Raw genomic sequence first — 14,756 nt, 5'->3', positions numbered from 1 at the left:
TTTAAGATGAGAAGTTTTTTTGTTTTTTTTTCTCCTTAACTTTTATTTACTACAGGTTTCCAGCAGCTGGAGCTGAACAGGAATAGACTAATACCAAGCATATGGAGGGAGTTTGGGGGAAAAAACACATTACCATTCAGCCTTAAACAATATCCTGAAGCCCCAGGCTGATCTCATTCTAGCCAGCACAATGATTTCATTACAGTTCAGAAGACCTTCTATTAAGAGGCTTTGTATTGTATTCATGATCACAGTCCTAACACACCACGCAAAAACTCATCCATGTGCCAATATCCTGATGCCAAAACCTGTGTTGCCACGCACTTTCTAAACAATAGGGTACATGTAGAGCTCCCACTGGTGTTTTGGTCACACGTTGCATCACCACTCTGATTGAATCACGGGAGTTGAACAGGGCCTGGAGTATTTACACACGTCTGGGGAAATTTACAACATACAGCTGTTTAACTCCCCTCATAGCTCATCCTCTCTCTCTCCTCTGTCTGTACACACACACACATGCGCACGCACGCACGCACACACACACACACACACACACACACACACACACACACACACACACACACACACAGTCACTCTCGGATGGCCAGTTGGAGAGGAGGAATCTGACCCAGATGTGTAAGAAACTGAAGACAGGATACTCCCCCACCCTGTTCTCTCCTGAGGAAGGGTGGCCCTCGCTCATCATGCGTTCGTTAGCCCTGCGTTTGGAAATGTTGCAGTGTTCAAGGGTAAGAGGGAGAGATTTCGACCTCTCATAGATGCAGTGGCTGATGAAGCCAGGCAGTTCTGATAGAAACCACATTTCAGAGGTGTGAAAAATATAGAAATGTGCAGGGTTTGTGAGCTTATCCCGATATCTGGACAAGTCCCCAGTAAAGACAGCAATAGGCTTGGCAGTACCACGTGAAAGATGAGGTAGATTCAATCAGCCGTGGTCTTAACTTAACAGGGAAACCTTGGACTCATTATAATAAGGAATAAGACATGGCATTGTCTCCAGATACTTATTACCACGTAAAATAGCCTCCCGGGTCCTGGAGCCACCCCAGGTACTCTGGGAACCAGATATAAGACCACTGGAGTGTGTTGGAAACACAGTGGGAGAGTTAGAAAGAGCCCTTGAGGCATTGTAACTAACTGGTCAGTCATATTGAGCGGATATGGACCATCTAGCACAGCCCTATTCAGTCACGCTGTGTCCTGAATAAGAGCAACTCTCTATTCATCCATTCGGCACCAATGATATAAAAAAAAACAAAAAAACACACACATTCAATTCACAATAAGCATTTTCTGAATTCAACATGTTTGCACAATGAACTATAAAACACTCAAAACTATATGAGGATTATATTAGAATAGTTGATAAATGATTCTGTGCATGGTTGACCGAACAGGATATGGCTATGGAATAGCTGGTAAGCTATAGATGGAATAGATGATGCACCGGTTATACTTGACACAGTGGGTAATGGCTTCTTTGCAGCTCTGTTTTTGTGAGCAGGGAGTTCTCCGGCTGTTTCAGTGGATGTCATGCAGGTGATGACAGAAAAGCGGTTTCCATGGAGCATGTCTGCATACGTGTGCTGCATGGCATCACTGAATACTCCTGAGAGATGTATGTGTGTGTGTGTGGGTGTGTGTGCCATTTTGAAAAGATGATGTGTCGAGGGGAGGGAGTGTCTACCTATCCTCGCTGCATAAATGACGGGGCTAATTTTTTTTTTACAGGTCATATCAAAATTCTGCTTTTGGGAATGTGCCTTATTCAGATATAGCCGCAGCATGCGTTTGGGTGTGTCACCTTTACCACTGGCACATCTTGTTTCTTGCCCCATCCACTGAAGTGAAGTCAGCCATTTGGCTGACACACATTTTAAATGTGTGGTGAGGTTTTCTTCTTTGGGATATATGCAGGAGACAGCGATTGAGTGGTGGAGGAAGAAGCCTTCTGTCACCATATCATCATGTCCATAATTTGGTTGTTCATTACAGTTCCAAACAGGATTACAAGTAGGCTGAGTTGTCACATATGATGCTATTTAGATGCACATCTAGAATTGTGACAATAAGGGGGCTCAGACAGGATGAACACATAATCTCCATGTTCCAGCATTATTTGGGATTTTGACAGTGGCGGGAACTCGGATTCAACCGTTCTGTGCTTGGCACAAAAATTGCATATCTAAATCGGTATAATCATTTCAGTGCAAAAACACAAGGAGCATTTTGAGTGTACTGAACCCTAGAGATGAGGTCGGGGCGGGAACAAAGGAAATAACAGGTTACCATGTGAACACAGCTGGAGCAGAATGCTGCTGAAATGTAAACACCACAGATGATCTTTTCTCAATGCTCTCTTGCAATTCACGCATTCTGCCGGCACACAACGAAGCATCTTTGAGAGAAGGGAAAAAAAAGAGAGGGGTAAGAGGGTGGAAGGGAGGGATGGAGAGAAAGGGGAGAGGTAGGAGGAGAAGGAGGGGCAGCAGAAAGCAGGGGGAGGAGGGACTGTTGTTGCGTCTGCTGCTGCCTCTGACATTCTGCTGCTGCGTGCCTCAGTGGCAGGAGGGAGCACCGACGGGAGGAGGGTGGAGGAAAAAACGGAGGAAAGGGAGAGCGAGAGGGCAGGGAGGGAAAGGCGAGAAAGGGAGCGCCCGGGCAGCACTGCAACAGCTGCAGCTGCAGCAGCGTGTCAGGAGGAAAGAAGGAGACAAGGAGGGAAGGGGAACAAGGAGCCTCCTTTTTTTTCCCTTTTTTAAAGCTGCAGGATTCCCTTGGTAGCATTTTCCTATGTGAATTTCCTTTTATTCTCCTGACAAGGAAAAGGGTTTGTGTGAGGAAGCCTGCATCCTCCCTGTTGATGCTTCTCTAAATGGTCTCATGCAGGAGGCATGCTTGGGAATAGCGTGAAAGGGAGAGAGGGAGATTTGAAGATGGAGAGGACTGATAGCACAAAGGCATACGGCCAAGCAGATGGCAAAGGAGTTGGAATGGCAGCAAAGAGAGCCAAGTCTGGGGTGCCCCAAAGCACACAACGGGGGGAACTAAAGGTTTACCGAGCAGGTAGCTCCGAGGGCAGACTACCAGTGCCCTCCAATCTTCGCAAGCAGAGGTCTATGACTAACCTGGCCGTTCTCACTGATGCCGAGAAGAAGTTGCACCTTTACGAGCCCAAGTGGTGCGACGACATGGGTAAGGCTGGGGCCGGGCAGACCAAGGCAGGCAAACCCAAAACAACAGGGGGTGGCAGTGGTGCCGGAGGGGGTGCCCCGCTTTCACGCAACCTCTCCAAATCTGAGCACTCCTTGTTCCAGGGCAAGCCCAAGCCCTTCAGCCCTCTGGCAGCTCCCTCTGCCCTCAGCAAGCAGAGCCGCATACCACGAGGTCCCTATGCTGAGGTGAAACCCCTAAACAAGGCATCTGAGGATGGGAAGTCAGATGATGAGATCCTCTCCAGCAAGGCCAAGGCCAACAGTAAGAAGCAAGGTGCTGGCGCTGGGGGAGAGTCAGGCTCCAAGGGCCACGGAGACGAAGGGGGAGACAAACCCTTCCTGAAGGTGGACCCAGAGCTGGTGGTGACAGTGCTGGGAGACCTGGAGCAGCTGCTCTTCAGTCAGATGCTTGGTGAGTACAACAGAGCAGTCCCTATATATTACCTCCACCCTCCCCTCAGGGGTGTTTGACTATCATGTGCTACAAAACCAATGCGCGCTTCTACTACTGTACCCCGCTCAATGCTTAAAAAAAATAAAGTCAGCAGCATACCCCCTAACTACAGCAACTGCTAACACCTGCTCGCCACTGCAGCCCCCCACCACCACCACCACCTATTTTGTCTGAAATGGTATTTAGACAGGTCAGTCACTCTCGACTGAGAAAAAACCTACACAAATTTTAAAGGTCATTCTTTACTTGCAAAGCATGCTTGACCAAAAGGTTTGTATTAACTGCGAATGCTGATCCAGCTTAGAGTCTTTGTAACGCAGAGCGGTTTGTTGAATGCAAATGGTTAATCAAATATTAAGGGATTTTTCATATCCTACATTGATGAAAGACAGATCAGTGTTTTGCAGTGCATTCCATCTATTGTTCTTAGTCTCCTCCCCAGCCAGGTGCGAGAGAATTGGCGATGTGAAATGTGGTTGTACAGTGTTATACACCGCCGTTCAATCATGTGCACAAAAAAAAAAAAAAACCCAGGGAGTTAATCCTGGCACTCTGATCTCCTTTCTAATTCTCTCGTTTGCTTTAACACATGCCCATGCCCTCTATGATCCACCCAGTGATATCCATGTATGCTTCCAAGAAACTGGAAATGGGGAAATAAGCCGTGCCATATTGAATTCATTTTAGGCAGACGTCTGACACATATTTAGCCTCCTCCCAGCCCCATTCATCCGTAGCCATTGACAGATGGTATACACACCATGTTCAACAGGAGAAAAATGGCAGAGAAAACGGCCCTTTTTCTTTTTAGGTGCACTTTAAAGGTGTATAAATAGATGATGATATCACCAAACAAACAACACCAAAAGAAAAAAAAATGCTGCTTGCTTGGTTTGCTTTTATAAAAACGGCATGTTAGTGAGTTTATCAGAACAGGTGCTGTATGTGTATATTTACAACATCTATGGGTCACTTCGGTGGAGGAATGAGTTTCCCATCATTCAAGCAGATGTATTGAATATCTCAAACAAACCCACAGGTCAGAATTGAATATCCTGAACAAATGAGCACATCCCAGTGGATACTTCGGTTACAATTGGACCAAAATCTCCGCTGAGTTGGATTACTTATTTCAAATCAAAAATTTTTCCCATATTTCCTCCTGGGGAGGTTATTTCTGGGGCTATTTCTTAGGTTGTAGGATATTTGAGATGAACTACTCTTGCTGTGCACCATATAAAAAAAACAGCATGTTGCTAAGCAGTGATTGTGGACAAGAGTTGGCTTTCAGAAAGTAAACCCTTTACTATTACTGTATGATACTATTATGGTAAGGATTAACAATAACAGCAGCATCCTGGGCTATGACCTCCCCATTTGAAACAAGGCTGTCCAGCCTCAAGCCCCTGATCTTCATTAGAGTTGACATTTCTCTCTTGACTGCAATATGTTAAATCCTTGCATTGACAAATTTGGCTTGAAAATACACAAACAAGCATCTCATGTACATTTACTGCTGTATTGTACATCTAAGGTTCACAGTCTGCTAAGAAAGCAGCTCTGATTCTTAACCTCCATCTGCAGTGTGAGCCCCCTGCTTTATCGTAATGAGTAAATTTGCAGTGATCTAATCTGTTATGCATGCCTCATTAGTGTATATGGATGTCCATCAGTCATGCTAGTCATACTTGTAGCCAACTCAGAACTGACGACGGTGTGGGTGGCAGTGTAAACATTGCCGTCATTGGATTTTCCATTATTCAGTAATCATGCCTATTCAGTGGAAACAGCCAAAATTTCTGAGAGCTATATATGATACAGTACCACACCCATTTTTGACCTCACCGGCAGTAGCTCATGCTCCACACACATGCATATTTTCTCCACAATAGGACTCATTTACTCCCACAGTAGTTTCCATATCAGTTCGGGGTCGTTATTTCAGAAAACAGGAAAATGGCAAAATGGGATTTTGACCTAAAATATAATCTTAATGAATTATTTATCAACATTTAAAATGAAAATCCCCAATGGGACCGTCAAAAGAGTCAAGCGCTTTGTTTTCATGTCAGATCAAACAGCCAACCAATGAGCAGAGCTTGTTCATGTGGAAAGAAGGGAAGCGCTCGCGATATCACCAATTCACTTGTATTGTCCATGTGAAAAAAAGAAATGCATGTGAATGGTTATTTTTGTGCGTATTCGTAACACTTATCCTTTCAGAATTCATTTCCCCACTTGAGAGATTGAGCATTTTCTATGGCTCATTCATCTTTTGCGCATAATAGAGTACAAAGAACAGCCTTATTAAATACTGTACATCAACTTATTCATAGACTGCAGTGCATAGTGCATAGTGCTGCACACACCCTCTTTTTTCATCTCAGCATAACTCTCACCACACTGCGAGAAGTATTCTACCTAACAAGTCACCTAGTTTAGTATCAAGTCTTCAAATCTTTTTTTTCTTTCTTCTTTCTTTGTCTTACACTGCTGGCAGAATGTCTTACAGCTGAATAAAAACAGCCAGGGATTTTTTTCTTTCTTTGTTTTTTTTAAGATGGATGTTTTATGCAGTGAACCACAGTACATTGCTTAAAGGATGCTTTTTGACTTAGAAGATAAAGAGACTTTGTTTAATCCCATATGGTAACAAGATCAGCCAGCTGTGTTAACAGACTCATTTATTAAATTCGCCCCACAAGTTAGTGTAACATGGCTGTGTTTAATAATACCGGAGCACTGTCATCATCATAAGACTAGACTGAAGATGCAAAAAAATATCAGAATGCCGTGTTGCTGTATTTTGTTTGCATATACTTTCTTTCTGCTTTGTCTCAGTCAACCTACATACGTACAGTAGATGGACTCCATCAATACCCTGATTTCATTATTTGGGCCAGGTCCTCTTCCTTCCACAGAGTCCAGCTTCTGTTGCTTTTTCGTTATCCGATTTTTTAGATATAAGTTGTCTGAAATCATTTTTTCCCCAAAAAAATTTGTACAGCCAGACTAAAAACAGGGGGGTTATTAGTGCAGTGGATTTGCAGGGTTCCTCTGAGATACACTTATAGCCACAAAGGGAGAAGAGTATGTTGGTAGTTGGAAAAGCATTATTCCTGAAGAGGGTCTTCGAAAGAAAACAACAGAAAGACCAACGCAGCCTCATTTCATCATCCATAATAGGATGTGGCTTGTCATGCAAGCTCTCCAAAGCTATTACAATGGCCCACAGCTGTGTACAGTAATATTGGAATATGTGGTTGGCAATATTTCAAACACAGGTGAATTACGAATTAGTGCACCATATCCCCAAGCTATAGGTTAAATAGTGCCACTGCCTGGTGGATACCTCGGGAGAGGAATAGGCTACGGGAGTAAACCCCTACAGAAAATCAACGTCCACAGTGCTGTTGTTTTTTGTTTTTCTTGCCCTTTTGTATCTGTTTAAGTCGGAGAATACTGCTGGTGTCATGTGTGGCTGCCACTTCTCCCTGTCATAGCCCCCCTTCCCATCCACCCCTGTATGTTTGTGCTATGTTTATCTGTTGTCTTGTTTCACCCCATTTATTGTAAAGCGACTTTGAGTGTTAGAAAAGCACTATATAAGATTGATCTATTATTATTACTATATGAAGACATAAGGAATTGCATTAAGGGCAGCAGAGAGTGATTTGTATTTGGAGGTTATGAAGAATTAGAACAATAAGAATTATTAACTTTTGTGAAGATGTTATGAAAAGCCATCTGGATATAGTTTGATATATGGGCGCTCTGCTAAGACTGGGTCATAATGAAGCATTATTTTTTGTTTGAGTCCTGTTTAATGAATCCATTTACATCTAGCAATCTCTCTGCATAATGTGTTTATTGTGTTACTAACTTTGGTCCATTTTGGCCCTACTAATACATCAGCATCAGTTTCATTTGTGGAGTAAGTTATCTTAAAACATGAAGTAGAGGTAGTTTGATGTGTTGCTTACTGTGTCACTTAGACATAACACGTTGAATTTGAGAAAATTGATACAACTATGCATAAGTCCAATGTTCTATGCATATCAGTTTTTGATTTTTAAACCTATTATGTAGTAGTGTAGGTACTAGAAAGTACCAATAAAGTCTGTGTACTATATATAGTAGGAGGTGAGAAAAGTTGCCCTTGGCAAAAAAAAAAAAAAAAAAAGGAAGCTGGGCAACACTTATGGATGCAGGAGTAGCATCGATATTAGAGAGGATCCTGCAAGTGTTTCATTATTTACAGGTCTTCCCTCATTTGGGGCCTGGTTTAGTATTCACCTTCAGTGTTGCTCCTCTGTGGGATAAACATCACTGCAATGCAGAGCAACGTCTAACAGCAGAGGGACGTAGCTGTCTCCTCAGTGAAGAGGTGCTCACAATTTGGGACTTCTTATAAATAAAACAGGACTACTTCCTGTTTTAACGGATCCTCTGTAGTTGTCTGTAAAGAAACAAAAAAACAAAAACAAAAAATTTATGCAAGGAAAATTAGAGGCATCTCCATATAATTTGGTGATTCTATTGAAGTTTTATGTAGGAGTTTGACAAGAGTTTTTGGTTGCTTTGAGGGATATTAATGCCAAAGGAAGTGGAAGAAATTTGTTGACCTAACGCATGACAATGATAGAGCAGTGGGGCTAAGAAGTAGCAGTGTATTGAAAATGATAAGACTGGAAGAAAACATTAGTCAACGTTTCGACAGCTGTTTTATCTCATATGGTCATCCCACTCAACACACCTATATCTCTGAAGGGCAGGGAGCTTTTGCACTTTTAATGTGTTCAGTGACAGCAGATCAAATAAAGTGACTCTTACTCTTAGACTACTGGCGCCTTGCAAAGGAAAGTGCATCTGAAGTTGTGGACAGTTGCTGATGCATCCTGAGGAATGATGCCCGAATATTATTGAGCTTCTTTTATCATTACATTGGTGGCTTAAGTCTCCATAATGTACCTTGAAGTCCTTGAATTGAACCTGCACTAATGGAGACATAAGAAATAAGGGAGTTCTGCTCAAGATAACGTACAGGAACTCGAGCTCCTTGTATCATCTCGTACAAATCTCATTGACTCCTGTCTGGATGGTGTCATATGCAGTACACAATCAGTTGAATATTAAACATTAACATGGTGATGAACCACTAAATGGAGACCTTATCTCACCAAGACATTCCATACATTATCTTAAAGATTTAATCTAGCATTTTTTTAGTGAAAGCTCCTCTAGATACTATTGTTCATTGGTCCGCCATTACTGCCAAGTACTCAAATGTAATGGTGCATGCACGCTAATTGTGTCGAGTATGCCACAAAAGATAAAAAAAGAAGAAAATGAAGAAGGACCTTTCATATGAAATGTGAAAGAGCAGTAGATTGGTGCCAGAATGCAAAGCTAAACATTATCTAGAATTTAATTAGGTTTAATTAAATGTTTGACTTGGTTTGATATATCGCTCAATATTAGCGTGTCAGATGACACTGTCAAACAGTCTTCATTCTCCAAAAAAAAAAAAAAAAAAAAAGAAAAAAGAAAAGAAACGTGGCTCATGCATTTCCAATGGAGCTCTTGGACTTGTGGTATGAAAACGGACTGTTGTTGTGCTCACCATGTGTCCGTACATCCACCAAAACTGAAGAAATCGAAGACAACCGTGTTAGGATATGTTAACGCATGTTGGCATGACAAATGCTGCTCTATCAGAGGTTACATAATATAGACCTTTGCTTTGTCTTTATTGCAAGATAGTAGTATCTATAATTATCACAGTTTGAGTGCAAAAAAGAGATGTGGTGTGTGTGTGTGTGTGTTGTTGCCTTTTGGAGACCTTTTCCAGTATAAACACAAACTTTGTCGTGACCAGTAGTCCTCATGGGCACCAAAGCCCTGCCCTAATGAGGTAAAATGTAATATCTGAGGTCCTGGTTAAGGTTAGGGGTAAGGTGTGAGTTGAGGTTAGGTTAAGTTTAGGGTTAGTTATGAATTGGTTATCGTTAAGTTTAGGGTTAGGGTTAAGGTTTGGGTTAGGTGGTCCAAAATGAATTTAAGTCAATGCAATATTCCTAATAAGGATAGCAGTGCAAACTTTGAGTTTTTTACCATCAGAGTGTGGACACTTTTGCAATGTGAGGACACTTTGGCAAGTCCTCATTTCTTTAAGTGTCAATTTTAAGATTTGGACTTGGGTTTAGGGTTAAGGTTAGAATTAGGTTAATGTTAGGGCAATGGTTAAGGTCAAGCATGTAGTTCTGATGGTTAAAGTTAGGGTTAAGGGCTAGGGAATGAATGTAGTCAATGAGGGGTCCTCACAAAGATAGAAGTACAAGAAGAATGCTTGTTTGTGTGTGTGTGTGTGTGTGTGTGTGTGTGTGTGTGTGTGTGTGTGTGTGTGTGTGTGTGTGTGTGTGTGTGTGTGTGTGTGTGTGTTTACAGGCATGTTTCTTGTGGGTTTATGTATATGTTTCAAATGGGACGCTTTCAGTTGTCCCCCTGTTTGAATTCTGTTTAATTGGAGCCGGTCAATATTTGAGAGAAAATCAGAGTACATCCTTGACCCTTTTCTAACGCTTCCAGTTCATGCAGTGAATGTTAATCCCTGCAAAGTAGTGGCTCACGCAGTGTAATGGAAACCCCCTTCCTTTTACTGCATTACCTCATGTTTTTCTCACCGAGTGGCCTTACTCATGTGTTGCAGCTCACAATGCAAAACAATTACTGGGACAGTAATATTGATTTGACATAGTCACAAACGGCTGACTGCCCACTACGTGGAAGTGAAAGATACAGGAGGCCCCGAATTACAACCACTCATCACACCTGTTTTTTGGTCACAGTTCATCTTACTCTAACACTGGACACAAAGGCTGCAAATGGCCGAATAATTGTGAGATGGTGTTTCACAGAAAAGAAATGGAGGGGAAAAAAAAAACGTCGTTATAGTCAACCTTTCAGCATTTTACCCTGTGGGTTTGCCATGTCCGGTTGCGGGTGGGGTGGGGTGTTACCACAGATTACCACGTAGTAAAATGTGTAGGCTTAAAGATGTGAATAAGTTGTGGGTGTGTATTACAGCCACACACGACACCTCAGTCTAGACAATATGTCACATGCTAACACACATCCATCCACCCATGGGGCTACAAAGAATATGTGTGCCTGCATGCACTCCCTTTAAATAGAAATAGAGAGACAGAGAGGGAGAAAGAGACAGACAGGAGAGAGGGACAGAGGGACAGCATTGGATGTGATTCTTATCTTTGAAGTCTAAATGTTTTATGACTTTTTGGTCTGCATGACTTGCCCACAGACCCAGAGTCCCAAAGGAAACGAACTGTGCAGAATGTCCTCGACCTTCGCCAGAACCTGGAAGATACGATGTCCAGCCTGCGGGGGTCCCAGCTCAGCCATAGGTGAGTGTAGTCACAGCTAGTTTTAATCAGGTCCATCATAAACTGTTCATTAAAATGAGCCAACTTGTAACTAGACAGTATTATTTTTGTTTATGTTAAACCATGTCAAAGATGTGTGCTGAATCCCCCCATTTGAATGGAGAAATGTAATATAAAGGAATGCAATATGCTCATAGTTTCATGAATAGACAGTGGACGGATGGGATTCGTTGGATCGATACATAATCCAATCATGTGTAAACAATTTTGCCATAGCTGCTTGGAGAGTCGCCACCTGGTAAACATCTGGCTTTCATCTGTCTTAAATAGCCATTCTCGGTTTCATGGACATGACTTCATGCTGGGCATCCTTCTCAGAGCAAAATTAGATTCATGGAATGGAAACAGGCCGAAATGCTTTATGCTACCACACACACTTGAGCTAGAAGATCACGAACTGAAAGTCTTCTTGTAGGAGCTCAGTTCTTTTTGAATAACCAGAATTAGATGTGACGATATTTTGAGAAATGACAAAGTGGGTGATACATGATGTTATTGCAAATTTGGGCTATAACACTCATACACACACACACACACACACACACATATATATATATATGTGTGTGTGTGTGTGTGTGTGTGTGTGTGTGTGTGTGTGTATAGCGTTTTTTTTCCCCGGAAACCGTCATTGGTGTTGATAAAAATGCTCGACAAATGAGAAGCGGAATATTAAGATAGGTATAAGAAAAAAAAACTTGTAATACATAGCAGTACAAGCTTGTTTCATGCGTCACACACTCATATATATATATGTATATATATATATATATATATATATATATTCCATGGTCCAGATTTGGATGAAGTATGGTATAGATAATGAATGAATGAAAGGATGGATAAGGTTCCCTTAAAAACTTAAAAGCTTTGTCGTGAAGATACAATGTAAAGTCATAATCAGAATCAGAATACTTTATCCATCCCTGAGGGGGAACTATGTAATGCAGTAAATAATGCAGTATAATGCACATTTTAGTAGTCATAAAAACTGTTTGGAGACAAATAAAATTCGGAATTATATGGCCGGCACTAGTAATAGATATTGGTTGTCTTAACATTAAGACCTAACCAGTCTATTACAAAAGACAAAAAGACAGACTCTTATTTTAGACCATAGGTGATTATTGGATGTTGTATAGGAAATAAATAAGGTCACCAAATTTAATAAACATGTACTTTTTTAAAAATCATCTGCCACACTCACAGCACATGTTTTTATAACCAATTAACTATACAATAAAAAAAAATGAATAGGTTTACCTCTGCAAGGTTGCAGGTCTCCCTTTCCATGAACCTTAGAGGAAAGCTGCTGCTCCTCCACATTGAGAGGAGCCAGCTGAGATGGTTCAGCTTGGGAACCTGGTAAGGATGCCCTCGCTACCTATCTTTGGAGGTGTACCGGGCACAAGCAATTGGGGAGAGACCTCGGTGTAGACCCAGGATGAACTGGGCAGATTATATCTCCCAGCTGGCCTGGCAGCACCTATAGAAAACCAAGGAGCAGCTGGAGGAAGCGATGTCTGGGCCAGGCTGTTTGCCCTATTGCAACTGTGACCCCAAAAAGAGAAGCATTTGGAAAATGGATGGTTGGATGGATAATTGTCCAATCAATAACAAAACGACCCCAAACAAATGAATAAAATAATATGATGCAATCAAACAAAACAATGGCCATAAACTCAAAGAGGGGCTTACTTGGCAGAGATTCTCTGCCTTCACACCCGGTCATGATGCACAAAGCTTATTAAAAATCATGTCTGCTGGGAATATCTCTGAAGTTTGCTCTGCTTCTGCTCTTGAGGGATCCATACCTGGGGAGGGCTTTGCATTTCCATAACACAGCCTCTGATGATTGACAAAAACCTCAGCTACCAAATATGTACCTTATACATTTAACGCAACTAAAGCTGCATGTTGTAAGACTGTGAAAGGGGAATAATGATATGTGCCACTGAGTACTGTGTGTGACAAACGGTGCATATTTCAAGAATTTGAAGAATATATTAAAGAAGTAAAACTTAAATGACATTACACATGAAAGCCTATATGTTATCACTTTTAAGTTGCAGAATTGTGCTCAAAAGCAAATTTGACTAATTTTGCGTGTTGACAAAAAAATTATTGAACATTAATGGCAATCTCACTTGCAGAATACGAGTGCTTGTGATTAAGGTACTAGCAATTACCGAAAAACGAATACATACTTGATCAAATTCAAACTACATAGTTGTGCCGAGATAAGGTCATATGTATATACTTCCTTAGGTCATCAATTCATCTGTCTTTGCGCTACAACTCATACAATATGAGCCACAACACAAAGAGAAAGCAAACAAAAAACAACAAAGATAACCTGTTTGTTCAAAAGCTGAAAATGCAGTAGCACCTTAGTGACCTTCTCCCCCACCAGGGACAAGTTATTGAGAGAGTTACGTTGCTGGGAGGGGAGGACTTAAATAGTTGAGGCCAGAGGCGGTCAGATGTTTCTAGTTGTCATTCATGCCGGACAGATTCTCTACTTGCAAATAAGGAGGCCTGCAGAAGAAGTCACCACTAATAGGACAAAACCTGCTCATTATATCAGCAGTCAAATGTTCCCATTTTTTACAAAAAATGATCCAGGGAATGTTTTCGAAAAGAATATTTTCGAGTGTGATACAAGTTATTTTGGCATGTGTGAGTGGTTGGAAGTACAGTGTGTTTTGAGATGATATGCCATTCCTGTGCAGTGTGTTACAGTACCACATGCGTTGGATGGCACCAGTCAACCTCCACATCGATGGATTATCTATCTACAATGGATAAAAATGTTCCCATGGTTGCAGTCATTGAATTATTCATTTGGGTGGGTTGGATCATCTAGTTATGTAATCGCGAGACACAGGAGAAGCTCCCAGCAATTGGGAGGACATTTCTTAACATGACCCATTTAGAAGACAGACTAGGAAAATCTTGTTATATGCTTTAGAAAGCCTCATGCCTGTGTTTCTATATCATGTATTATCTGCTGTGAAAAAGATGCATTCTGGCGTTCACCTTCAGTGTAGTCATGTCAAAAAACCTTGTGTGTAAAAATGAGAGGTGAGTGATAGGCAACACATCACTTGAGGTTATCGATAGATACTATAGATAGGACCTTTTATTTGTCCTTGGGCTCTGAGATGCGGCAATTTAAGCTTTAGTTGGTGAAGACTTTACGATATAACTGCTGTATCTGGGTCAACAGCAACTGAATGTCACTGAGGATATTTTTAATGTCCGCAGAAAGACAGACAGAGAGAGAGAGAAAGAGCAGGATAGAGGGAAAGAAAGACAAGCTGAGAAGTAAGAGGTTTTTACCTCCTTTTTTTCCTGCAGGTTGCATCATCACGTATTTATTGTATTGCTACTAAATGTCTCTTTAGACTGCAGCAGTAATAGAATAGACTGGAGAGACTCTAAATAGCCGGTAAGTGTGAATGGGGGCAAAAATAAACACACAGTCGGTTGGCGTTATTATGACTAATCGTTAGTAAGGTTGTTTCCTTGAGGAAGATACTAAACTGTCCTGACTCAGTGGTGACACACAAACTAGCTACCCAAAAGAGCATAGTTTGTTAA

At 41.5% G+C, this 14,756-nt stretch overlaps 1 protein-coding gene across 1 annotated transcript in view; it reads left to right on the top strand.

The window, feature by feature from the left end:
- Positions 1–3,017: 3,017 nt before the first annotated feature.
- The window catches only part of nav1b (neuron navigator 1b), a 57,756-nt gene continuing 46,017 nt past the window's right edge, over positions 3,018–14,756 (top strand). The window contains exons 1-2 of the mRNA XM_056272813.1: positions 3,018–3,651; positions 11,015–11,117. Coding sequence (XP_056128788.1) covers positions 3,018–3,651; positions 11,015–11,117 — 737 coding nt within the window. The remainder of the gene's footprint in view (positions 3,652–11,014; positions 11,118–14,756) is intronic.

The sequence above is a fragment of the Lampris incognitus genome, chromosome 2 (assembly GCF_029633865.1).
Source record: "Lampris incognitus isolate fLamInc1 chromosome 2, fLamInc1.hap2, whole genome shotgun sequence".
Classification (NCBI taxonomy): Eukaryota; Metazoa; Chordata; class Actinopteri; order Lampriformes; family Lampridae; genus Lampris; species Lampris incognitus.
Note: the sequence above shows the minus strand (reverse complement) of the source record. Positions and strands in the feature narration are given on the sequence as shown.